The 23357-nt window shown below is 47.4% G+C and overlaps 1 protein-coding gene across 18 annotated transcripts in view; it reads left to right on the plus strand.

Moving 5' to 3' along the window:
- Window positions 1-23357, plus strand: part of ASCC2 (activating signal cointegrator 1 complex subunit 2) — a 51875-nt gene that overhangs the window by 522 nt on the left and 27996 nt on the right. For 5 of the 18 annotated variants that reach the window (XM_055254087.2, XM_055254086.2, XM_055254089.2 and 2 more), the window contains exons 2-5: window positions 5705-5802; window positions 12921-13079; window positions 13444-13614; window positions 16564-16693. In XM_055254087.2, coding sequence (XP_055110062.2) covers window positions 5722-5802; window positions 12921-13079; window positions 13444-13614; window positions 16564-16693 — 541 coding nt within the window. In that variant the 5' untranslated portion in view covers window positions 5705-5721. Of the gene's footprint in view, window positions 1-3511; window positions 3581-3632; window positions 4521-5704; window positions 5803-12920; window positions 13080-13443; window positions 13615-16563; window positions 16694-22672; window positions 22977-23357 lie in introns of those variants that run through there. The other 13 variants (XM_055254094.2, XM_055254093.2, XM_055254096.2 and 10 more) reach the window with 9 other exon arrangements.

Raw genomic sequence — 23357 nt, forward strand, 5'->3', positions numbered from 1 at the left:
AGTGGGAGGAGATGGTCAACGACAAGCAAATTCACGAGGTCATTAAAGCTATGACAGTAACTGGGAGAGTGGATACTATAGGCAGAGCCATCAGAAGGTCTCTGAGGAGACTAATATTTAATTGAGAGACTAGAGGAATGATGACAAAGAGGCTGAGGGAGCAGTAGCCCCGGGGATGCTCCCAGGCCATATTGTAATTGGGTGCTTGTAGGGAGCTCCCCCTCCCTTTCTTAGCTTTTGGCTTTTGCTGTCCTGCCTGGCAGGGGAATACAGTGGTGGGCACAGACATAGTCGTGATTATTGTTTGTCCTGTTGGAACTTAAAGTTAAGATTGCCTAGTTAATTTCTTTTTTTTTCCCCCAAGACGGGGTCTTGCTCTGTCGCCCAGGCTGGAGTGCAGTGGCGTGATCTCGTCCCACTGCAACCTCCGCCTCCTGGGTTCAAGCGATTCTCCTGCCTCAGCCTCCTGAGTAGCTAGGATTACAGGCATGCACCACCACGCCCTGCTATTTTTTTTTTTTTTTTTTTTTAGTAGAGACGGGGTTTCACCTTGTTAGCCAGGATGGTCTCGATCTCCTGGCCTCGTGATCTGCCCGCCTCGGCCTCCCAAAGCGCTGGGATTACAGGCGTGAGCCATCGCGCCCAGCCCTGCCTAGTTGATTTGTACCCATGCTTTAGACAAAAATTCAGGTCTTCCTTGACATCCTTTCTCCCTCAAGCCAGGTCTCTCTTTTAAATGCTGCCACAGCTTCATGAGCCTTATCTACATAGCTACATCGTGGTATTGGTTTTTATTTGTTTGTATGGCTAATTGGAAAAGTATCTGTCTTTCTCCATTATGAGTGTAAGCTCTGTGAAGGGCAGGACCAGGTTTGTTATTTGCCCACCTTAATATTCTCTGGGCATCAGTGCCTGCCACATAATAGGTGCTCAAAAATATTTGAATGGCCAGGCAGTGACTCATGCCTGTAATCCCAGCACTTTGGGAAGCCAAGGCGGGCGGATCACCTGAGGTCAGGAGTTCCAGACCAGCCTGGCCAGCGTGGCAAAACCCTCTCTCTACTAAAAATACAAAAATTAGCCAGGCATGTGCCTGTAATCCCAGCTACTCAGGAGGCTGAGGCAGGAGAATCTCTTGAACCCGGGAGGCAGAGATGGCAGTGAGCCGAGATCGTTCCTCTGCACTCTAGCCTGGGTGACAGAGTGAGACTCCATCTCAAAAATAAAAGGAATGAATGAAATGATTAACATACTGTTTGCTCTCTCATGGTTTATAAAAGGTCTTTTCTGCCACCAGGTTATCATCATCTCTTTCTGGTCATGTCTGTCTCATACTTAAATGACTCCTCACTGCCTTCAGGTGAAATACTAAAATCTTTAGTGTAGCATTGAGGCTTTTTGTTTGTTTGTTTTTTGAGATAGAATCTTGCTCTGTCGCCCGGGCTGGAGTGCAGTGGCGTGATCTTGGCTCACTGCAACCTTCGCCTCCCGGGTTCAAGCTGTTTTGAGGCTCTTTTTAAACTGGTCCTGTCTTCCCTATCCAGCTTCTCTTCTCTCTTCACTTCTGTCATCCCCTATCTGACCTTGTGTTTTCAGCAACACCAAATGTCTCCCTCTTCCTTCAAAGCCACACTTTTTAGACAGGGTCTCACTGTGTCCCCTAGACTGGAGTTCAGTGACGTATCATGGCCCATTGCAACCTCGATCTCCTGGGCTCAAGCAATTCTCCTGCCGTGGCTTCCCAAAGTGCTGAGATTGCAGGCGGGAGCCAACTCACCCAACCCAAAGCCACACATTTTAAGACTCTGAGCCTTTGTTCATGCTTGCTCTCTGCTTGGAATGTCACCTTTTCCCCCTGTCCTGCAACATCAGGTTATAGATCACCTTCTTTGTAACATCCTTCCTTTCTCTACTATACTCTAGTTTTGGACATTTGCTGTTATAGCTTTAACGCCAAGTGATAGTCAGTTATACGCCTAGGACCCAGATTGTATTCAGGAATTGTTTGCTGAATAAACCAGGAAGCCCAAAGTGTCTTGCCTCTGGTTAGGACTTGAATAATAACAACAACTAAACTTTATTGAGTGCTTATTATGTGCCAGGTATTGGATTGAACACATCACATTGATTACTTCTCATAGCAACCCTACGAGTTTATGTACTATTACAATTTGGTATTACAGAAGAGGCAATCAAAAGTTAGAGAGGTTAGGGAACTGTCTCAAGGTCTCAACATGGATAAGAAAAGGTGGAGCCAGGATTTGAACCCAGGCTGTAGGACTGTAGCACCCTGAATTGCCCTGGCAGACAATGGTTTGTAGGAGTGAATTTCTTTAAAAAAAAAAAAAAAATTTTTTTAATTTTGGGACAGGGTCTTGCTGTCACCTAGGATGGAGTGCAGTGGTGCCATCATGGCTCACTGCAGCCTTGATCTCCTGGGCTCAAGTGATCCTTCCACCTCAGCCTCATAAGTAGCTGGGACTACAGGGGTGCACCACCACCACACCTGACTAATTTTTGAATTTTTTGTACAGATGGGGTCTCACTATGTTGCTTAGGCTGGTCTCAAACTCCTGGCTTCAAGCAATCCTCCCGCCTTGGCCTCCCAAGTGCTGGGATTACAGGCATGAGCCACTGCACCTGGCCGTGAATTTCTTCTGAAAGCAAATGCTGTCTCTACCTGTCTAGGCCTGGACTGTGGGGCCTAGAGGTTAAAGGGTGGAGACTTGCCTCCTCCTCATGACTTTTTCTCCACCCTGTGTCTCACACCCAACACTCCCACAGCCATCTTCAGCGGGCAAGCCTGGAAAGAATTGGGCCTGTCAGTCATTTAGACTTCTGCACTGGTGTGCAGAGCAGTGGTGTTTCCGGCTCGCCTTCCAGCATGGCTAGAGGATTAGGAAAAAAAATTATTATTATTATTATTATTTTTTTTTTTTTTTGAGACAGAGTCTCGCTCTGTCGCCCAGGCTGGAGTGCAGTGGCGCAATCTCGGCTCACTGCAAGCTCCGCCTCCCGGGTTCACGCTATTCTCCTGCCTCAGCCTCTCCGAGTAGCTGGGACTACAGGCGCCCGCCACCATGCCCGGCTAATTTTTTTGTATTTTTAGTAGAGACGGGGTTTCACCGTGGTCTCGATCTCCTGACCTCGTGATCCGCCCGCCTCGGCCTCCCAAAGTGCTGGGATTACAAGCGTGAGCCACCGCGCCTGGCCTATTATTATTTTTTAACATATCTGGCACAAGAGCCCAGGTGCCCTAGCAAAAGACCTGGGCTTCGGTTTCAGCTTGGCCAATAATGTATTTACCTTGAGCAAATCAGGGCCCCTCTTTGGACATCTGAACATGGTATTCCTTGTTGTCCTTAATTGGGTTGTTGTGAGAGGCTAGTAGGACAGTAACTTGATTAGAAATACGTGCAGCAGAGGATATTATCTATGCTTCGCAAAGCTGAAAGATGAAAACTTACCCCAAGCCCTTTATTACTTTCTTTGCCTTGTGATTTTTTTTCAGGCCACCTCGTGTATACAGAGACCATGTGTGTCTGATCTGCTGGGATCCTAGAGCTGGAACAGGTTTCAAGTACTAGGCAGATTGATCCTCTCTTATTACTCCTGCTAGGGTGGGGATCTTCACAGTCTTTATAACAGGCCAGAACCAAGGTTCCTTGGGTACCAGGCTGTTTCCACCTCCTTGCCTTTGCTCTGCTGTTTCCTCTGCCTGGGGCACCCTTCTTCCCTGGCCAGTCTCTATTATCAAGACTACTCAGACTCTCCTCTAGAAGTGCTTTGACTCTCACTCCACCCCTTCACCCCATCCTACCCCTAAGTTTAACTAAACTAGACACAGTATAGTGAATGGTTAAGAACCAGTCTGCTTCACCACCTACTAACTGTGAGACCTTGGGCAAGTTTCTTATTTTCTGTGAGCCTCTGTTTTGTCACTGTTAAAATGAGGATAATAATAGAACTAACCTTAGACTTTTTGTGAGCATTAATACGTGTAAAGCCAGTTAACAGGGCAAGTAAGTTAATGCTGAGAAGAGCACTTAGAGGCCAGGTGCTCACACCTATAATCCCAGCACTTTGGGAAGCCAAGATGGGCGTATTGCTTGAGCTTGGGAGTTTGAAACCAGCCTGGGCAACATGATGAAACCCGTCTCTATTTAAAAAAAAAAAAGAAAAAGAATAAAGCAAAGCACTTAGAGGAGCTCTTCATATCATTAAGCCTGGCCCAATATCTGAGATATGACACACCTGGTAGCTCATGTCCCCATGCTCCTCTGCTTGTCTGTGAAGGCTCAAGAGGTGACAGTTTAATCACCCCAGCCTCTGTCTCTTCATGTTGTCATTGAGTCTGTTCTAGCCTTTTATGACATGTTTTTTGAGGGGCCTAATTCACTTCTATTCCATGATTCATTTAACACGTATGTCCCTTCTGTGGGTCAGGCCAAGTGATATTGTGAAAAGAACACTGGACAGCAAGACAGGAGACCTTGGATCTGCCACTCACTGACTGTGAGGTCAGTTTGGGCCTTTGTAGAAAGGAGCTTGCACTGTCAGTTTTCTATGAAGTATCTTTTTCCCTGGTCCTTCTCTTTTTCCATGTCCTTCTTCCCTTCTTCTCATGTCCTTCTATTCTTCCATGTACTTCTTCCCTGAAGCCTAGAGAGGTTGTAAAATCTTAACATCCTCCACAAGTGAGGAAAGGCCCATGGCTTCAACCCTCAAAAGACTTAAAATCTGGCTGGAGTTTTAAAAGGATTGTCATCATATGTAGTCGTTCTTCAAACATTTGGTGAGGCCACCTCTCTCTGTACCAATCCTGTGCTCACAGAAAAGATAGCAAGAGGAGAGCCGTGGGCACTGTCTTCATAGAGCTCACAGGCTACTGAGCTCACAGAGCTGGAGCCATAGTAAAGGGAATCTACATATTTTTAGCCAGTACTTCTCAAAGTGGGTGGAAACAGGCTGGGCACAGAGGTTCACACCTGTGAGCGCTTTGGGAGGCTGAGGCAGCACTTTGGGAGGCCAAGACAGGAGGATCATTTGAGCCCAGGAGTTTGAGACCAGCCCGAGAGATGTAGTAAGAATTCATCTATCAAAAAATAAAACCTGTCTCTACAAAAAATTTAAAAAATTAGCTGGCCATAGTGGTGCATGCCTGTAGTCCCAGCTACTCAGGCGGCTGAGGTGGGAGGATTGCTTTAGCTCAAGAGTTAGAGGCCACAGTGAGCTATGATTGCACTACTTCACTGGGCAACAGAGTAAGACTCTGTCTCTTTAAAAAAAAAAAAAAAAAAAGCTGGGCATGGTGGTGTGCGCCTGCAGTCCTAGCTACTGGGGAGGCTGAGGCAGGAGAATCACTTGAACCAGGGAGGCGGAGGTTGCAGTGAGCTGAGATAGCGCCACTGCACTTCAGCCTGGCGACAGATTGAGACTCCATCTCAAAAAAAAAAAGTGGGTGGAAATATATCAGAAGTCATCTGGGGAAGTATTTTTTTCTATAATTGGGAACTGCTTTATGCAAAAAAAAGTCACTTTGTCTGGGTTAGTAGGCGCATGAACCAGGTCCTGAACTACAGCAGGAGCCTCCTAAGGCGAGAGGTTGAAGCTTCTCTTCTGACTCTGGGATCAGCCCCAGAGCAGGCCCTGCCCCCAGGAGTCTGTGTGTCTGCTCTCTTCTTCCCATCCATATTCCTTTCAGGAGGGTCACGCAGCACAATGCCAGCTCTGCCCCTGGACCAACTCCAGATCACCCACAAGGACCCGAAGACAAGAAAGCTGAGGACTTCACCAGCGCTGGTGAGCCGGTCCCTTAAGGCCATTCAGCCTGATATTGTCAGTCTTGCAATTTCAGAAGCAAAAAGTAAATTCCTTCTTTATCTGTTCCAAGAATGACCCGAGGGCCATGGTCGGTGATTCAGTAGCTGAGACACTGCTAGTCTCTTCCAGGCCCAGAGTAGGAATTTCCTTCCGAGCAGCAGCTTGAATTTGCATAGGATTTTCCATGTCACCACCCTGCACCTTCCCCCCAAAGCATTTAATTTCAATTCAGGCCGATGGCAGTTCTGATTCAGCCTGGATCAGGCTAGAAATGGATCCAGCCCAAAGCTGGGTTTGGGGATTTGACCCTGTGGAGGGTGTTCAGGTTTCAGGTAGCATTTTCAGAGCTATCTGAGCTGCTATCTGTATTTTGGTGGGAACGCTGATTTCAGAGGTTGGGCCATCTTTTATCTCAACTGAGATAGGAAGCACCACATACAAACACCCCGTCAGGGCTAGTGAGACTGAAAAGTAAGGAGGCTATGGACATGTCGATTACCAGCTGCAGAGAGAGATTAAAGCCATGGAGAGGTGCCAGGCTGCCGAAGAAGGAGGTAGATGCGGCCCTGGAGTTCCTATACCCACTTGTTGTTTTCCCAAGAATTTGAGCTCACTTGAACAAGGTGAGAGGAAGTGTTTTCTAGGGGTTTGAGTAAAATCATGGGAAACAGGAACTTGGTGTTTTATTTCCTGCCCTCTAGATGGCTTCTTATTACTTCTTAAATACTCTCTAATAATAGTACCTGACATTTATACAGTACTTGCCCTGTGCCAGACCATTCTAAACACTTCACCCGGATTATCTCATTTAGTCCACATCACAGCCCTACAAATAGACATTTTGATTGTCTCCATTTTACAGATGAGGAAACTGAGAGTTCAGAGTCACAGAATTAGGAAATTAGGGGAGCCAGGATGGGAACCTAGCCAGGCAGACCCTAGGACACATATCCTTAAAATCTTTCTGCTATAAAGCCTCTCATTTTCTTTTTATAACCTTTTTATGTGTGGGAGATATTTATCAGGAAATCTGGAAGTGTTCTTTTCAGTACGATAGCCACCCAATAGGTAGTCATTCACCACATGTAGCTATTAAGCACTTGTAATGTGAATAGTGAGTGTGGACTGAGGAACTAGATTTTTAATTTAATTGTAACGCTTGTAAATTAAAATAGCCCCATGTGGTGAGTGCCAGCACAGATATAGAGCAGTTCTATTATTGCAAAAAGTTCTGTTGGAAACACTGATGGAGATTGGCTCCTTGGGTGGTCAAGTATGATTTTCCACCTCAGTCCTCCCCCCATACTGAATGAACATGTGGGTTGTTAGACTGCAGGCACTGTGAGAGCGGTGGCCTGGTCCTTGCCCTTTACTCCTGATTTCCAGTGCCAGGCGCACAGGAGGCTCTCAGAAAACATTTGGTACATGAGTCAGGGACTGCAGCCAGGCCATGTGCCAGGTGCTGGAGCTATAAGGAGAAAAGACATGGTCTCTGCCCTTGAAGAGCCCACGACCTAAGAGAAAGACAGACCAGTAGCTTCTCTAGTGTGATCAGGGTTGTGACAGAAGGAAGTCTAGGCTGCTCCGTGAGTGCAGAGCCGGGGCCGCTGATCCAGACCAGTAGGGTGTGTAGGGGCAGGGAGGCCTTTGGCCTGGTGGGAGGGCACGTGCAGCCCAGGAGGGCTTCCTGAAGGAAAGGGCTCCTGAACTGGGTATTGAAGGGCGACTTAATACTAGCTGGGCAGAGCAACAGGAGAAGGCTGGACCTGGTAGGACGACCTTAGTATGTAGTCCTGGAGTCTTGAGAGACCCTGACTTACACTAACCACAAGTCACTTGAGGTGGCAACAGTATAGCAGAGTTAGCAAGTACAGGCTTTGTGTTCATTTCACACATACTTGGATATTTGTCTTTGTGTCTTTGGGCAAGTTATTGAACCTCTCTAAGCCTCAAATCCAAAAACGATAATAATAGGACCAGCTTTGCAGGGTGGTTGTGGGGATTAAATGAGATGCCTGTGAATGAGCACTGTGCCTGGAACATAGTAAGCACCCAATAAATTCTTATTACAATGGTGATGACAGCAGGGACAACAACAGCAGCACTAAATTGGGGGTAGGGTGGGAAGGCAGATGAGCTGAGGGAGACAGCTGCCTGATCGAGGAGGGGTCTTGTTGGCAGACTGAAAAGTGTTACTCTGAAGGCCACGGGAAGCTCCTGAAAGATTGTACTAAGATATGTGTCTACCCTGTATTTGTCCCTTTAGTCTCGGCTTGGGGCATGATCTCTAGCCAAAGGGTAGTTACCACACTACCTTTTCAGGGTGATTGGTAGAGCTAATGTTGGTTGAGGATCTATTTGAATAGCACATACTTGAAGACCCAAAAGAAATAGTCTTGTGGCCAGGCCCGGTAGCTCACGCCTGTAATCCCAGCACTTTGGGAGGCTGAGGCGGGTGGATCACTTGAGCCCAGGAGTTTGACACCAGCTCGGGCAACATGACAAAACCATATATATATATTTTTTTTTCCAGAGTCTCGCTGTGTTGCCTAGGCTGGAGTGCAGTGGCATGATCTCGGCTCACTGCAACCTCTGCCTCCCGGGTTCAAGTGATTCTTCTGCATCAGCCTCCTGAGTAGCTGGGACCAGCTAATTTTTGTGTTTTTAGTAGAGATGGGGTTTCACCATGTTGGCCAGGCTAGTCTTGAACTCCTGACCTTGTGATCCGCCCGCCTTGGCCTCCCAAAGCACTGGGATTACAGGCATGAGCCACCACGTCCAGTCAGCCTCCATTCATTTCTTTGTGCAGCCAGCAGATCTGTACAGAAAGTCTGCTCAATGCCAGGTGCTGTTCTATAGACTTAGAATGCTGGGTGAGCAAAGCTCAGACTGCCTCCAGACACCTACAGGCTAGTGGGGGAGACAGTTGGGAAGACCAGTCCTCCCCTTTTATACAGCTTTATTCAGGCATCGTTGAAGGACAATAAACTGCACATATTTAAAATATACAATTTGTCAACACCTATGAAAAGGGAATTTTTTTTTTTTTTTTTGGAGATGGAGTCTCACCTGTTGCCCAGGCTGGGGTGCAGTGGCATGATCTCTGCTCACTGCAACCTCCGCCTCCCAGGTGCAAGCGATTCTCCTGCCTCAGCCTCCCGAGTAGCTGGGACTATAAGCGCATGCCACTACACCTGGCTAAATTTTGTATTTTTGATAAGAGATGGGGTTTCACAGTGTTGGCCAGGCTGGTCTCAAACTCCTGGCCTCAAGTGGTGGGCCTGCCTTGGCCTCCGAAAGTGCTGGGATTACAGGCATGAGCCACTTACCCAGCCAACATTTTGAAAATTAAAACATAAAATATGCAATTTGATTGGTTTTTCCATCTGTATGCATGCATGAAACTATCATCATCATCAATGAGCATTTCTACCACCCCTAAAAGTTTTCTTGTGCCTCTCTGCAATCCATGCCTTCCTCCCACCCTTTCCCCATGCAAACCACTGGTCTGAAAGCACTTTTAATGCTGTTCAAGTGGTATAGAGAGGTGAGCACAGAATGCAGGTGCTGAGGGAGAGCTTAGATGAGCTCCTAATCCAGCTGGGGTGGGAGTCAGGGAGGCTTCCTGGAGGAGGTGAGATTGGAACTGAGGTCAGAAGGACAATCAGTGAGACCAGGATGGCACACAGATACCATAGGTCATTTAATAGGTCTGCAGAGTGTAAACTTTGGCTCAAATCCTGCCTCAGTTGCCTCTTTAATCCCATGACCTTGGGAAAGTTCCTGAAACTTACTGTTTGATTCCTCCTCTAAAATGGGATGAATACTATGTCTCTTTTAAATAGTTTTTGTAGATTAAAAAAATAGGGGCTGTGGGTTGTGCCTGCTTAGTGGCTGGCAGAGGGCAGGTCCACAATAAGTGGCAGCTTTCATTTGCACCATTCCAGCATTTGCCAAATCTTCTCCCACCGCCCAGTGCAATCTGTGCCCTTTTGTTATGGCCCATGTTTATGCCTCCATAAAAATGTTTCTTTCATTTGAAGTCCTTATCCTCGAATGCTTGGAGCCTTGGAGGAAGGCTGCGTGCTCTGGGAAGCCGTCCCTTATCCTCCAGGTGCTGTTAATTCCCTTCTGCATTTCCACAGTCCCTCTGCCAGGTTTGAGCTGTCACGTCCTCTGTTTTGTGCTCACTTGGTGATTTAGATGGCGATCTTCCCCCTGTGGGATTGCAGGGAAAGTAGAATCTCGTGTGTGTGTGTGTGTGTATGTGTGTGTCGGAAGAATGAGTAGCCTGGTGTGTGTGTGTCAGGAGAATGAGTAGCCTGGTTGTGTGTGTGTGTGTGTCGGGAGAATGAGTAGTCTGGGGGTGTGTGTGTGTGTGTGTGTGTGTGTCAGGAGATTGAGTAGCCTGGGTGTGTGTGTGTGTGTGTGTGTGTGTCGGGAGAATGAGTCGCCTGGTTGTGTGTGTGTGTGTGTCGGGAGAATGAGTAGTCTGGGGGGGTGTGTGTGTGTGTGTGTCAGAAGAATGAGTAGCCTGGTGTGTGTGTGTCAGGAGAATGAATAGCCTGGTTGTGTGTGTGTGTGTGTCGGGAGAATGAGTAGTCTGGGTCTGTGTGTGTGTGTGTGTGTGTCAGAAGAATGAGTAGCCTGGTGTGTGTGTGTCAGGAGAATGAGTAGCCTGGTTGTGTGTGTGTGTGTGTCGGGAGAATGAGTAGTCTGGGGGTGTGTGTGTGTGTGTGTGTGTGTGTCAGGAGATTGAGTAGCCTGGGTGTGTGTGTGTGTGTGTGTGTGTCGGGAGAATGAGTCGCCTGGTTGTGTGTGTGTGTGTGTCGGGAGAATGAGTAGTCTGGGGGTGTGTGTGTGTGTGTGTGTCAGAAGAATGAGTAGCCTGGTGTGTGTGTGTCAGGAGAATGAATAGCCTGGTTGTGTGTGTGTGTGTGTCGGGAGAATGAGTAGTCTGGGTCTGTGTGTGTGTGTGTGTGTGTCAGGAGATTGAGTAGCCTGGGTGTGTGTGTGTGTGTGTGTGTGTGTGTCGGGAGAATGAGTCGCCTGGTTGTGTGTGTGTGTGTGTCGGGAGAATGAGTAGTCTGGGGGTGTGTGTGTGTGTGTGTGTGTGTGTCAGAAGAATGAGTAGCCTGGTTTTGTGTGTGTGTGTGTGTGCCGGGAGAGTAAGTAGCCTGGCCTGAGTGAGAAGTGAGGGAAGAGGTAAAGTGCCAACAGATAGAGGGAGGAAGCTTGGAAACCAAGGAGATGTATTTCAGCTCCTGACAGTTGTTTTGAACTTGTTTCAGCCAGTAGAATTTCTTTTTCAGCAGATTTGTACCTGTAACTCCATGATACAAATTTGATTTAAATGGGAGGGGGTCCTGCAGACCCACATGATAGGTGGCCTTGAAAAATCCTTGTGGTACCCACAGGCTCTACAGTTTGGAAACTCGCCTAAGGCAGTAGGAAGGCATAGATGGTTCTTGAGGAGGCTGACCTCTTATCAGTCTCAATTTTTCTATATCCCCTGGATCAACAGACCTGGAAGTGGATGGACTGTGGTTGATAAGAGTTGACATATTGCCTGGCCATCCTCCTGTTACCACTTCCCCAGGGAAAGCACCCCTTATGTAGTCAGAGGAGAAAACTGAGCCCATCTCCTCTTTATGGTGAACAAAGTAAGGTTTGTTCATGGCAAGTAGGGGCTGGAAGGGAGAACTTGTGATTCTGCGCTGAGACTGACTTAAGAAAAAAAAAAAACAAAAGAACAGACCCAAACAAATCGTTTTTATGGGTATAATTTTTTTTTTTTTTTTTTTTGAGATGGAGTCTCGCTCTGTCAGCCAGCCTGGGGTGCAGTGGCGCGATCTCAGTTCACTGCAAGCTCTGCCTCCCAGGTTCACGCCGTTCTCCTGCCTCAGCCTCCCAAGTAGCTGGGACTACAGGCGCCCACCACCACACCCGGCTAATTTTTTTGTATTTTTAGTAGAGACGGGGTTTCACCGTGCTAGCCAGGATGGTCTCGATCTCCTGACCTCGTGATCTGCCCGTCTTGGCCTCCCAAAGTTCTGGGATTATAGGCATGAGCCACCACGCTCGGCCTTTATGGGTATAATTTAATGTAAATGCCTGGAAGAGGTCTGCAAGGACGCCCACCAGATGGTGAGTGGTTACCTCTGCAGGGAACATGGGGCCTGGGAGTGTAGTCCCAGGCAGCTCACCTTCTCTGTACCTTGTAAGTTTTTGAAAGAAAAGATGCTTGTGTCAAATTATATAATTAAAAATTAATTTAAAAAGTAATATATGTGTCTGGGAGAGGTGGCTCACACCTGTAATCCTAGCACTTTGGGAGGCCAAGGCAGGCGGATGGCTTGAGCCCGGGAGTTTGAGACCATCCTGGGCAACATGGTGAAACCCCATCTCTACTAAAAAAAAAATTAGCCAGGCATGGTGGTGCGCACCTATAGTCCCAGCTACTCGGGAGGTTGAGGTGGGGGATCACCTGAGCCAAGATTATGCCACTACACTTCAGCCTGGGCAACGGGAGTGAGACCTGTCTCAAAAACAAAACAAAACAAAAGTAATATATGAATATATGTTCTTTTTTTTTTTTTTTTAATGGGAAAGTCTATTCAAGCCACAATTCCCCACCCCCCACCCCCATCAAAGATAACCACTATCAGCTTTGGGGCGTCATCTCCCCAACTTCTTTTTTAAAAATCGATACCAGTGTGTGAATATACTTATACTTTTTAAAAACCGAAAACTATGCTCTGGTTTTTCTTCATAACAAATAAATCTTTTCCCTTTTACTAAAAAAGGAAAATGAAAACTGATTATATTAAACAGAGAGTTTTGTATCCTGCTTTCTCGTCCCTTAACCTTTCCCCGTGTCATTAAATCCACTCCGAAAACATGGATTTTAATTACCGCCTAGTGTTTGCTGAATGCAACCATGCCCTCTTTGTTAGATACACTTGGTTCTTTATGCTTAAAAGCTCCTTGGAGGGTCACTGGTTGGAACAGCCAAGTGTTGTCATTGCTGTGGGTTGGCAAATGGGCCCTCGCTGACTAACCTCTGCCACGTTAACACGTGGTTTTTGGATCCGTAGCACCCCGAGCAGAAGGCAGACCGGTATTTTGTGTTATACAAACCGCCCCCTAAAGACAACATTCCCGCCCTAGTGGAGGAGTACCTGGAACGCGCCACCTTCGTAGCCAATGACCTCGACTGGCTCCTGGCCTTGCCTCACGATAAATTCTGGTGCCAGGTAACATTCTATCAAAATTAACGCTAAGACAAAGCACATGACATGCCATTGGTTGGTTGCTGTTGTTGTTTTTCTTCCCCTAGGAGGTGCTTTTTTGTCTACTTCTCTCACTGGATCCTTAACAGCAAATTGTGGTTTGGATTGCTCTGTCTTGTATCACAATCTTAATGTTTACACACCTTTCAAAGTGTCAATTTTAGAATCTTGTGTTTAGCCCTCGGCTCATTCATACCTCCTTGGTCCCTTGGGGTCGGAGTGTTTGGAATAGGGCAGGGCTGATGGGCATTGAGCCCCTGCACAGTCCACCCACAAGCCCCTGGGGCCTAAGGGATAAATCCTTGCTCTCCTCTGTCTCCTGATTTAGGTGATCTTTGACGAGACTCTACAGAAGTGCCTGGACTCCTACCTGCGCTATGTCCCCCGCAAATTCGACGAGGGGGTGGCCTCAGCCCCTGAGGTTGTTGACATGCAGAAGCGCCTCCATCGAAGTGTTTTTCTCACCTTCCTCCGCATGTCCACTCACAAGGAATCCAAAGTAAGCCACTGATCCCATGACAGGTCATCACCCGACACTCGACACCTCTGTGCTGGGCTCTCCACCCCTGGGAAGGAAGGCTTTGGAAGCATTGAGTTTCCTCTTTGTCTTTCCTCCATCTTTATTCCCACTGTTGGGGAAGAAATCTGTGCCACCTCCCTTATCCTCTAATTCACTGGGTTGGTCTGCGTTACACCCAGTGTTTCCATCAAAGAGAGCCGAGGGCCCTTTGCCAGCTGACGCGTGACTGCCTTGACTTGTGCGTCAGAGAGAAAAAACATTAATTCTGACTTCTTAAAGGAACTTGTGTACTCTTTTTAAAAATCTTTACTGTTTTTTCCTGACTTTAAAAATAATACTGCTGTCTCTAAACAACCCAAACATTGCGGAAATATGAATGTCACCGACAAAATCTCTGCCCTGCAAAATAACCACTATTAGGTGCATCTTTCTTTCTTTGCTTTTTTTTGAGACAGGGTGTCACTCTGTTGCCCAGGCTGGAGTGCAGTGGCATGATTATAGCTCATTGCAGCTTCAATCTCCCAGGCTCAAGTGATCCTCCCACCTCAGCCCCCCAAATAGCTGAGATACAGGCATGCACCATCATGCCTGGCTAATTTATTTGATTTTTAGTAGAGACGAGGTCTCGCTATGTTTCTCAGGCTAGTCTTGAACTCCTGAACTCAAGTTATATTCCCACCTCAGGCTCCCAAAGTGCTGGAATTACAGCCATGAGTCACTACACCCAACCCTGTTACATGCATATTTCTTCAGGGAATTTGTTCCCTTTGAGTGTGTGTGTGTGTGTGTGTGTGTGTGTGTGTGTTGTATTTAAAAAATAGGATCTTTTTAAAAAGTGTTATAATATGGATGTTTTCTTTTCCTTTTTCTTTGTTTTTAGAGACAGAATCTCTGTCACCCAAGCTGGAGTGCAGTGGTGCAATCATAGCTTCCCACAGCCTCAAACTCCTGAGCTCAAAGAATCCTCCAGCCTCAGCCTCCAAAGTAGCTGGGACTACAGACACCATCACACTGGCTAATTTAAAAAATGTTTTTGGAGAGAGAGGATCTTGCTATGTTGCCCTGGTTGGTTTTGAATTCCTAGCCTCAAGCAGTCCTCCCTTCTCAGCCTCCCAAGTAGCTGGGATTATAGGCACTAGCCACCACACCTGGCCTAGAATGGGAATTTCCAAATATACATAAATACAAAATTTTCTTTTCTTTTTTTTTTTTTTTTTGAGACAGAGTTTCACTCTTGTTGCCCAGGCTGGAGTGCAGTGGCATGATCTCTGCTCACTGCAACCTCCGCCTCTTGGATTCAAGCATTCTCCTACCTCAGCCTCCCAAGTAGCTGGGATTACAGGCATGTGCCACCACTCCCAGCTAATTTTTGTATTTTTAGTAGAAATGGGATTTCACCATTTTGGCCAGGCTGATCCCGAACTCCTGACCTCACGTGATCCGCCCGCCTCGGCCTCCCAAAGTGCTGGGATTACCGGCATGAGTCATCGCATCTGGCCACAAATACAAAATTTTCATTTACAAAGTACAGTGAATCCCATGTACCCTTCAACAATTATCAACGTTCTGCCAATCTCATTTTATCTCTTCCCCTTAGTTCTCTTTTTTCCTGAAGTATTTTAAAGCAATCCCCGATATCATACTAATTTATCTGCAAATATTTCAGGATGAATTCCCAACTGACTGTTTTATAGCATGCTTTTGGCCGGGCGCGGTGGCTCACGCTTGTAATCCCAGCACTTTGGGAGGCCGAGGTGGGCGGATCACGAGGTCAGGAGATCGAGTCCACGGTGAAACCCCGTCTCTACTAAAAAATACAAAAAATTAGCTGGGCGTGGTGGCGGGCGCCTGTGGTCCCAGCTACTCGGAGAGGCTGAGGCAGGAGAATGGCGTGAACCCGGGAGGCAGAGCTTGCAGTGAGCCGAGATTGCGCCACTGCACTCCAGCCTGGGCGACAGAGCAAGACTCCGTCTCAAAAGAAAAAAAAAAAAAAAAAAGATATATATATATATATATATATATCTCATGCTTTGTTTCTTTTTACATTAAAAGAGAGAATGGGCCTGGTGTGGTGGCTCACGCCTGTAATCCCAGCACTTTGGGAGGCTGAGGCAGGTGGATCATTTGAGGTCAGGAGTTCGAGACCAGCATGGCCAACATGGCGAAACCCTGTCTCTACTAAAAATACAAAAATTAGCTGGGTATGGTGGCGAGCTCCTGTAATCCCAGCTACTTGGGAGGCTGAGGCAGGAGAATTGCTTGAACCTGGGAGGCGGAGGTTGCAGTGAGCCAAGATAGCGCCACTGCACTCCAGCCTGGGCAACAGAGCAAGACTCTGTCTCAAAAAATAAAATTTAAAATAAAGGGGAGGTGGGCACTGTGGCTCACACCTGTAATCCCAGCACTTTAGGAGGCTGAGGCAAGCTCATTGCTTGAGATCAGGAGTTCAAGACCAGCTTGGGCAATATAGGGAAACCCTATCTCTACAAAAAATACAAAAATTAGCCAGGCATTGTGGCACGTGCCTGTAGTCCCGGCTACTCAAGAGACTGAAGTGGGAGAATGGCTTGAGCCGGCAAGGTGGAGGTTGCAGTGAGCACAGTGAGCAGAGATTACACCACTGCACATCAGCCTGGGCAACAGAGCCAGACCCTGTCTCAAAAAAAAAAAAAAAAGACATGATAATACAGCCAGTTCTAAAAGTCATGGGGATGTTTAGTCTAGAGACACAAAAACATGGACAGATTAACATTTAAAAAAAAAAAAAAAAGGCAGAGGGGAGAATGGCCATTGCTCCAGGTCTATGCATAAGGCATCATTAGCCAGTCCCCATTTGATGGACCCAAAGATGGTTTCTCATAAGTTTGCTATTTATAATGTAGGAGTGTTCAGAAAATCTCTATCCTTTCTCTCTGCATTTTTCCTTAGGATCACTTCATTTCCCCTTCTGCGTTTGGAGAAATCCTCTACAATAACTTCCTCTTTGACATTCCAAAGATCCTGGACCTCTGCGTGCTCTTTGGAAAAGGCAACTCACCACTGCTCCGGAAGATGATAGGTGTGTAGGATGCGGGACTGGGAGGATGCACCGAGATGGCCCCCACATGCCAAACTAAAGGTTGCAAAGGCCAGCACTTTGACAGTGCCCAGGGACTCAGGGCGATAGGGGCAGGGAGTCTTGGGAAATTGCTTAACAGATATATGAGTGTCACCTCAAAATGACTAGGTAGTGACACTACCTAGGGAGGTGGAAACAAAACTGTGTACCAGAGAGTTCCTCAAGGATCTGGAAGTTTGGTTTTTTTTTGTTTGGTTTTGTTTTGTTTTGTTTTTCAGGAGAATCACTTGAACCTAGGAGGCAGAAGTTGCAGTGTTTGAGATGGAGCAAGACTCCATCTCAAAAAAAAAAAAAAAAAAAAGACAAAGCCTTGCTCTGTCACTCAGGCAAGAGTGCAGTGGCACAATTATATCTCACTGCAGCTTCACATTCCTGGACTCAAGCTATCCCCCCAATTCAGCCTCCCAGATACCTGGGACTACAGGTGCACGCCACCATGCCTGGCGAATTAAAAAAAATTTTTTTAGTAGATGGGGTCTCACTATGTTGTTCCAGCTGGTCTCGAACTCCTGGCCTCAAGTGATCCTCCTGCTTTAGCTTCCTGAACAGCTGAGATTACAGTGTAAGCCACCATTCTGCCTTGGGAGTTTATTAGTATTACGCAATTGGCCATGCGTCAAACATAGGAATGGGGAAGTTTCCTTTGGCGATGAATGTAAGAACAGCAGTGATAACTAAGCTAACCTTTATTGGAGCATGTTCTGGGGACCCGGCATTCTGCCAAGCACTCCACATATGTTATGTCAATTGGATCCTCACAGCAGCCCTGTGAGATAAGTGGTGTCATCATCCCCACTTACAGATGAGGAAACTGAGGTTAAAATGTAGGGGACTTGCCTGAGAGGATATGACTAATAAGTGGCCCAGCCGGGACGTATGTAAACTTTCAAGCTCTTGCTCTGCAACTCCGTGCTTCAGGGATGATGGCACTGTGTCAAAAATGTCATGATTTGCATTGTTGCTGAGAGCAGGTAGGGACGGAGTTCAGAGAGGGCTCTTCTGGGTTGCAAAAGGAACGGACATTAGCAGTTGGATCCCATTAGCAGGCAGAGGGCCAGAAGGTTTGATCAAAAACAAGCAGTTTTTTTAGAGGTTCCTCTTTATACACACACACACACACACACACACACACACACGTACACACACACACACACAAATAAGAAAAAAAGAAACAGAAGCACTGTGGGATGTTACAGGGGGAGCGCCCCAGTGAATTCCTCTTTGAATTGTAGCTCATGGAGTTGGGCCCAGCACAGAGAGGTGTTCACCCTGGATGCCCTTGCCAGCTCTCCTCACCTGGAGACTGTAGGACACAGTCTTCTAAATACCTAGTTACAAAACTGAGTTATCCCTTATAATGGTCACTTTCCTTTATTCTTTCCTTCCTTCTTTTTTTGTTTGTTTATTGAGACAGAGTTTCGCTCTTGTTGCCCAGGCTAGAGTGCAATGGTGCAATCTCAGCTCACCGCAACCTCCACCTCCCGGGTTCAAGTGATTCTCCTGCTTCAGCCTCCGAAGTAGCTGGGATTACAGGTATTTTTAGTAGAGATGGAGTTTCTCCATGTTGGTCAGGCTGGTCTTGAACTCCTGACCTCAGGTGATCTGCCCGCCTCAGCCTCCCAAAGTGTTGGGATTACAGGCGTGAGCCACTGCGCCCAGCCTTTTTTTTTCTTAATGGTAAAGATAATACGTGTTAATTTAAGAAATTTTGAAAGGATATAAAGTATAGTGAAGCAGGAAAGCAGTTACCAGATTTCTACAAGAAACAACCATTTGGTTGTTTTTTCCTTCTAGTCTTTTCTCTATATTTTTCTTAAACCATACTCGGTCATAATGTATATGAAATTTTGCAGCCAGGCGAGGTGGCTCGCGCCTGTAACCCCAGCACTTTGGGAGGCTGAGGCAGGCAAATCACGAGGTCAGGAGTTCGTGACCAATCTGGCCAACATAGTGAAACCCTGTCTCTACTAAAAATACAAAAAATTAGCCAGGTGTGGCGGTGTGCACCTGTAATCCCAGCTACTTGGGAGGCTGAGGTAGGAGAATCGTGTTAACCCAGGAGGCAGAGGTTGCAGTGAGCCAAGATGATGCCATTGCACTCCAGCCTGGGCGACAGTGCGAGACTCTGTCTCAAAAAGAAAAAAGAAATTTTGCATCCAACATTTTCTTTTTTTTTTTTTTTTTTTGAGAGGGAGTCTCGCCCTGTTGCCCAGGCTAGCATGCAGTGGCACAATCTTGGCTCACTGCAACCTCCTCCTCCCGGGTTCAAGCAATTCTCCTGCCCCAGCCTCCCAAGTAGCTGGGATTACAAGCGTGCGCCTCCACGTCCAGCTAATTTTTACATTTTTAGTAGAGACGGGGTTTCACCATGTTGGTCAGGCTGGTCTCGAACTTCTGACCTTGTGATCCGCCCACCTCGGCCTCCCAAAGTGCTGGGATTACAGGCGTGAGCCACTGCGCCCGGCGTATCCAACATTTTCATTGGAATAATCTCTGGTTTCTCATTCATATCTAATTATTTCCTGATCATCAGTTAATCTTTTTTTTTCTAGCCTGGGAAACAGAGCCACACCCTGTCTCTACAAAAAATTAAAAATTAGTCAGGCGTGGTGGCATGCCCCTGTAGTCTCAGCTACTCTGGAGGCTGATTCGGGAGGATGCCTTGAGCCTAGGATGTTGAAGCTGTAGTGAACTATGTTCACACCACTGCACTCCAGCCTGGGTGACAAAGTGAGATCCTGTCTCTTAGACCCTGACTAAGAAAGACTCCTAGTAATTTTACCACATATTGAGAGGGTGGAGCGAGTGAGCACCAGAAGGCACAGTTATAGAAACAATTCTTAGGCCAGTTTGCTTAGAGAGTAGAGCATTCCAAGAGGGCAGCGGCAGGAGACGGGGGAGGGGGATTTGGAGCCTTGGAGCCGGATTGGGAAGGGCTTCATGCCAGGCTTTAGCACTTGGGGAGCGGTGTTGCTTGGTGGCTAAGAAGACAGGGGCTCTGAAATTGAATTGCCTAATTCACATCACAGCTCTATTCCTGACTGTGTCCCCTTAACCAAGTCAATTAACTACTCTAAGCCCCAGTTTTTTCATCTGCAGAATGGGAAGACTAATAATATACCTACCCATAGGATGGGTGCAGGGATTACATTGGGTTGTTGAGGCCAGGTGTGGTGGCTCACGCCTGTAATCTTAGCATTTTGGGAGGCCGAGGTGGGTGGATCACCTGAGGTCAGGAGTTTGAGACCAGCCTGGCCAATATGGTGAACCCCCATCTCTACTAAAAATACAAAAAATTAGCCGGGCATGGTGGCAGGCACCTGTAATCTCAACTACTCGGGAGGCTGAGGCAGGAGAATCACTTGAACCTGGGAGGCGGAGGTTGCAGCGAGCCGAGATTGTGCCATTGCACTCCAGCCTGGGCAACGAGCGAAACTCCGCCTCAAAAAAAAAAAAAAAAACAAATTGGGTTGTTGAGATAGCATGAGTAGAGTGCTCAGCACCGTGCCTGGCATGTCACAGCCATTGGTAAGCATGAGCTCTTACTGTGATGAGACCGTGGAGCCTCCAGGAGGTTGGAGCAGGGCAAGGAGCCATCTGGTAACAAGATTCATCTGGCCACATGCAGGTGGGGAGGGTGGAGACAGGAGGCCTTGTAGGAGGTGGGCGCATCTGTGTGGGTTTGAAGGTGAGAGCCTGGCTGGGCTGCTGGGGAAGAAAAGGAAATCCAGGAAGCAGATTTAAGCAGGGCTTGGTGAGGTCAGCTGGAACAGGTGTTGGTTGCAGGAAAAAGGCCCTTTGGGAGGTGGGAGAGGGAGCTTTGGGTAGAGGCCAGGTTCGGCATGGGACCTATTGGGTGTAAGATGGCTGCAGGTATCCAGAGGGGACTGCGTGGTGATGGGAGAGTGAGAAAGCCTACTCACTTACTGCCTGGGCTCCTAATCATCCAGATCATTGACTCCTTTGAGAATCAGATGAAAACTTCTGTCCAGAAAAATGTCCTCCCTCATAGATTCTGAGGTGTTTTTAAGAGTTCTCAGACCTTGAGGTTGAGAACCCTAAACTGGCTTATTAAGAAGAGCCCCATCTTTGGCTCCTAGAGGGGAGTCAGCACAAAAGAAGTCAGGACCAGGCCTCAGGAGCCCCTTCACTCTGTGTGTGTGTGTGTGTGTGTGTGTGTGTGTGTGTGTGTGTGTGTGTGTGTGTGTGTTTGGAGGCAGGGAGTGATGCAGAAAGGGGCCTGCAGTTTCTGTCTCTCTCATACACACATACACAGCAGCTCTCTTTTTAACCTTTGAGCAGAAGGCACAAGAAGGGGCAGCCTCCAATTTCTATACCGCGGAAACTCAGGCAAAGTGATCACTTGTAAGAGGATTGACAAGTGAAAGAAGGTGGGAGAAAGGGGACTGGCTGAGTGTTCTGTGAGTAGAAGCCCAGTTCCTTACCTTGCCTTTTTTTTTTTTTTCCAAGCGATCCTCCCACCTTGGCCTCCAGAGTACCTATCCCTATCCCCTGCCTAACTTTTTTTTTTAACTTTCAAGGCTGGTATTGTGCATCAACAAGTATAATTTTGAAAGCAAGCCCTTTCAGTTAGACTCTCGGCACTGCTTTGCAAACCAGGAATGACTTGGGCCTTGGCCCAGTTGTGGACTGCAGTGATCTACTTGGCAGTATCTCCATTCACCCTGGGTTTCTGAACTGCTTTCATCTGAGAAGGGACATTTCAAAGGATGCCATTGCTATTCCATACATTTTTATTATTTCTTTAGGAGATCAAAAGTTAGATCGTCATTGTCATTAGAATCAGATGAAGGTGAGGAAAGGGACTTAGAAGACCCCAAGAATAGAGTATGAAATTTGATCTATACTGATGCATGTAAAATCTCGCTTTTTTTTTTTTTTTTTTTTTTTTTGAGACGGAGTCTCGCTCTTTCACCCAGGCTGGAGTGCAGTGGCGCGTTCTCGGCTCACTGCAGGCTCCGCCCCCCGGGGTTCACGCCATTCTCCTGCCTCAGCCTCCCGAGTAGCTGGGACTACAGGCGCCTGCCACCTCGCCCGGCTAATTTTTTGTATTTTTAGTAGAGACGGGGTTTCACCGTGTTAGCCAGGATGGTCTCGATCTCCTGACCTCGTGATCCGCCCGCCTCGGCCTCCCAAAGTGCTGGGATTACAGGCGTGAGCCACCGCGCCTGGCCAAAATCTCGCTTTATTCAGGCTGCAGCACTAGAAGGATCATGAGAGGGTGCCTCCCCAGTGCGAGGTGGTTGGGATGCTTTAGAGAATATGGTATGGCCCTGGGGGTTGTGAGAGGAGACCTCTCCTAATGCCTGGGTCAGGAGCACTGCGTGGAGGAGGTGACACCTGCCTTATGGTGGAGTTAGCTCTAGGAAGGCACTCCAAACAGAAGGCGGGGACAGGGATGGTTTTCTGACATTGAGAATGGTGTGAGGGAGGAGTGTAGTGTAGGGAAGGGGGAAAGGGTGGCCTGGGATACCAGCAGAGGCCAGATCTCACAGGGCCTTTTGTGCCATGGTCAGGAGTTTGGACTTAACCTTGAGGGTTTTTTAGGAAGAACAGAGTTTGGTGGGGAGATACCTCTGTCATTCCTTGACTGTCAGGAGTAGGAGGTGGGTGCAGATGGTCTGGGCACACCTTCACAGGTTATGGGATCAGCACCCATCTGGAGGTGGGAGGTGCTGAGCAAGTCTGGGCTGGTAAAACTCAGCTTTCTGGAATCAAGAAATGCAGTGGCATCCAGGAAAGTGCTTACAGAAAGTCCAGCCACCTAGTGACTTGCTTACTCACCCAGCCCCATCTGGTTTTTGAACTCATTCATTTTTTAAATCCTCCAGGGTCCAGCAAGGGCTGCAGGGTCATCAATAAGGAAACCAAGGACAGACCTGCCCAAAGGCAGAGAACACCTAGAATTCAGAACATCCTGACCATCAGCCAGCCTTAGATGCTGGGATTATAGGGGGCCGAGAACCCTGGCCTCTTAAGGGCATTGGCATTTCACATTGTCATGTCCCCAAGCTAGCTGTGATCTTCCCTCCCTCCCTCCCTCTCTCCCTCTCTCCCTCTCTTGCCATTTGGGCAGCCGGAACACTTGGTTTCTGTTCCAGTTACCATATACTCGAACCTACTCACTCACAGCGGCAGCACTTGGAGAATAGTAAACACTCGGAGACAAGCTTCATCATATAGGAACAACTGCAAGTGTATGGTAAATCTATCTCCAAGTCCTTCTCAGGCCTCTCACCTTGGAATAGGATGGATTAATATGGTTAGCATATCTAAAAGTGAAAGGTATGAAATTTCCAGAGAAGTATCTCCCTGGAATCTCCTCATATTATTGGATAGTCCTGGATTATTGCGTCCATGTTTCTTGAGCAAAGAAATCCTATGTGCTAATTTTCCTGGATGACTAACTCCAACTTGCAGAGCCAAAGCTGTCATAGGAGGCAGGGTACCCAAGTGTGATGATTCCTTGGGGACATCAGGGTGAGCTGGTTTGACCAGGGCAGGTCTTTTATGTAATTCACTAGGCAGAGGTACTTAAAAGGTTAAGTCATACTGAGCAAGGTCCCTCCCTCACCCTGGGGAA

Source organism: Symphalangus syndactylus, chromosome 18 (assembly GCF_028878055.3).
Source record: "Symphalangus syndactylus isolate Jambi chromosome 18, NHGRI_mSymSyn1-v2.1_pri, whole genome shotgun sequence".
NCBI classification, from domain to species: Eukaryota; Metazoa; Chordata; class Mammalia; order Primates; family Hylobatidae; genus Symphalangus; species Symphalangus syndactylus.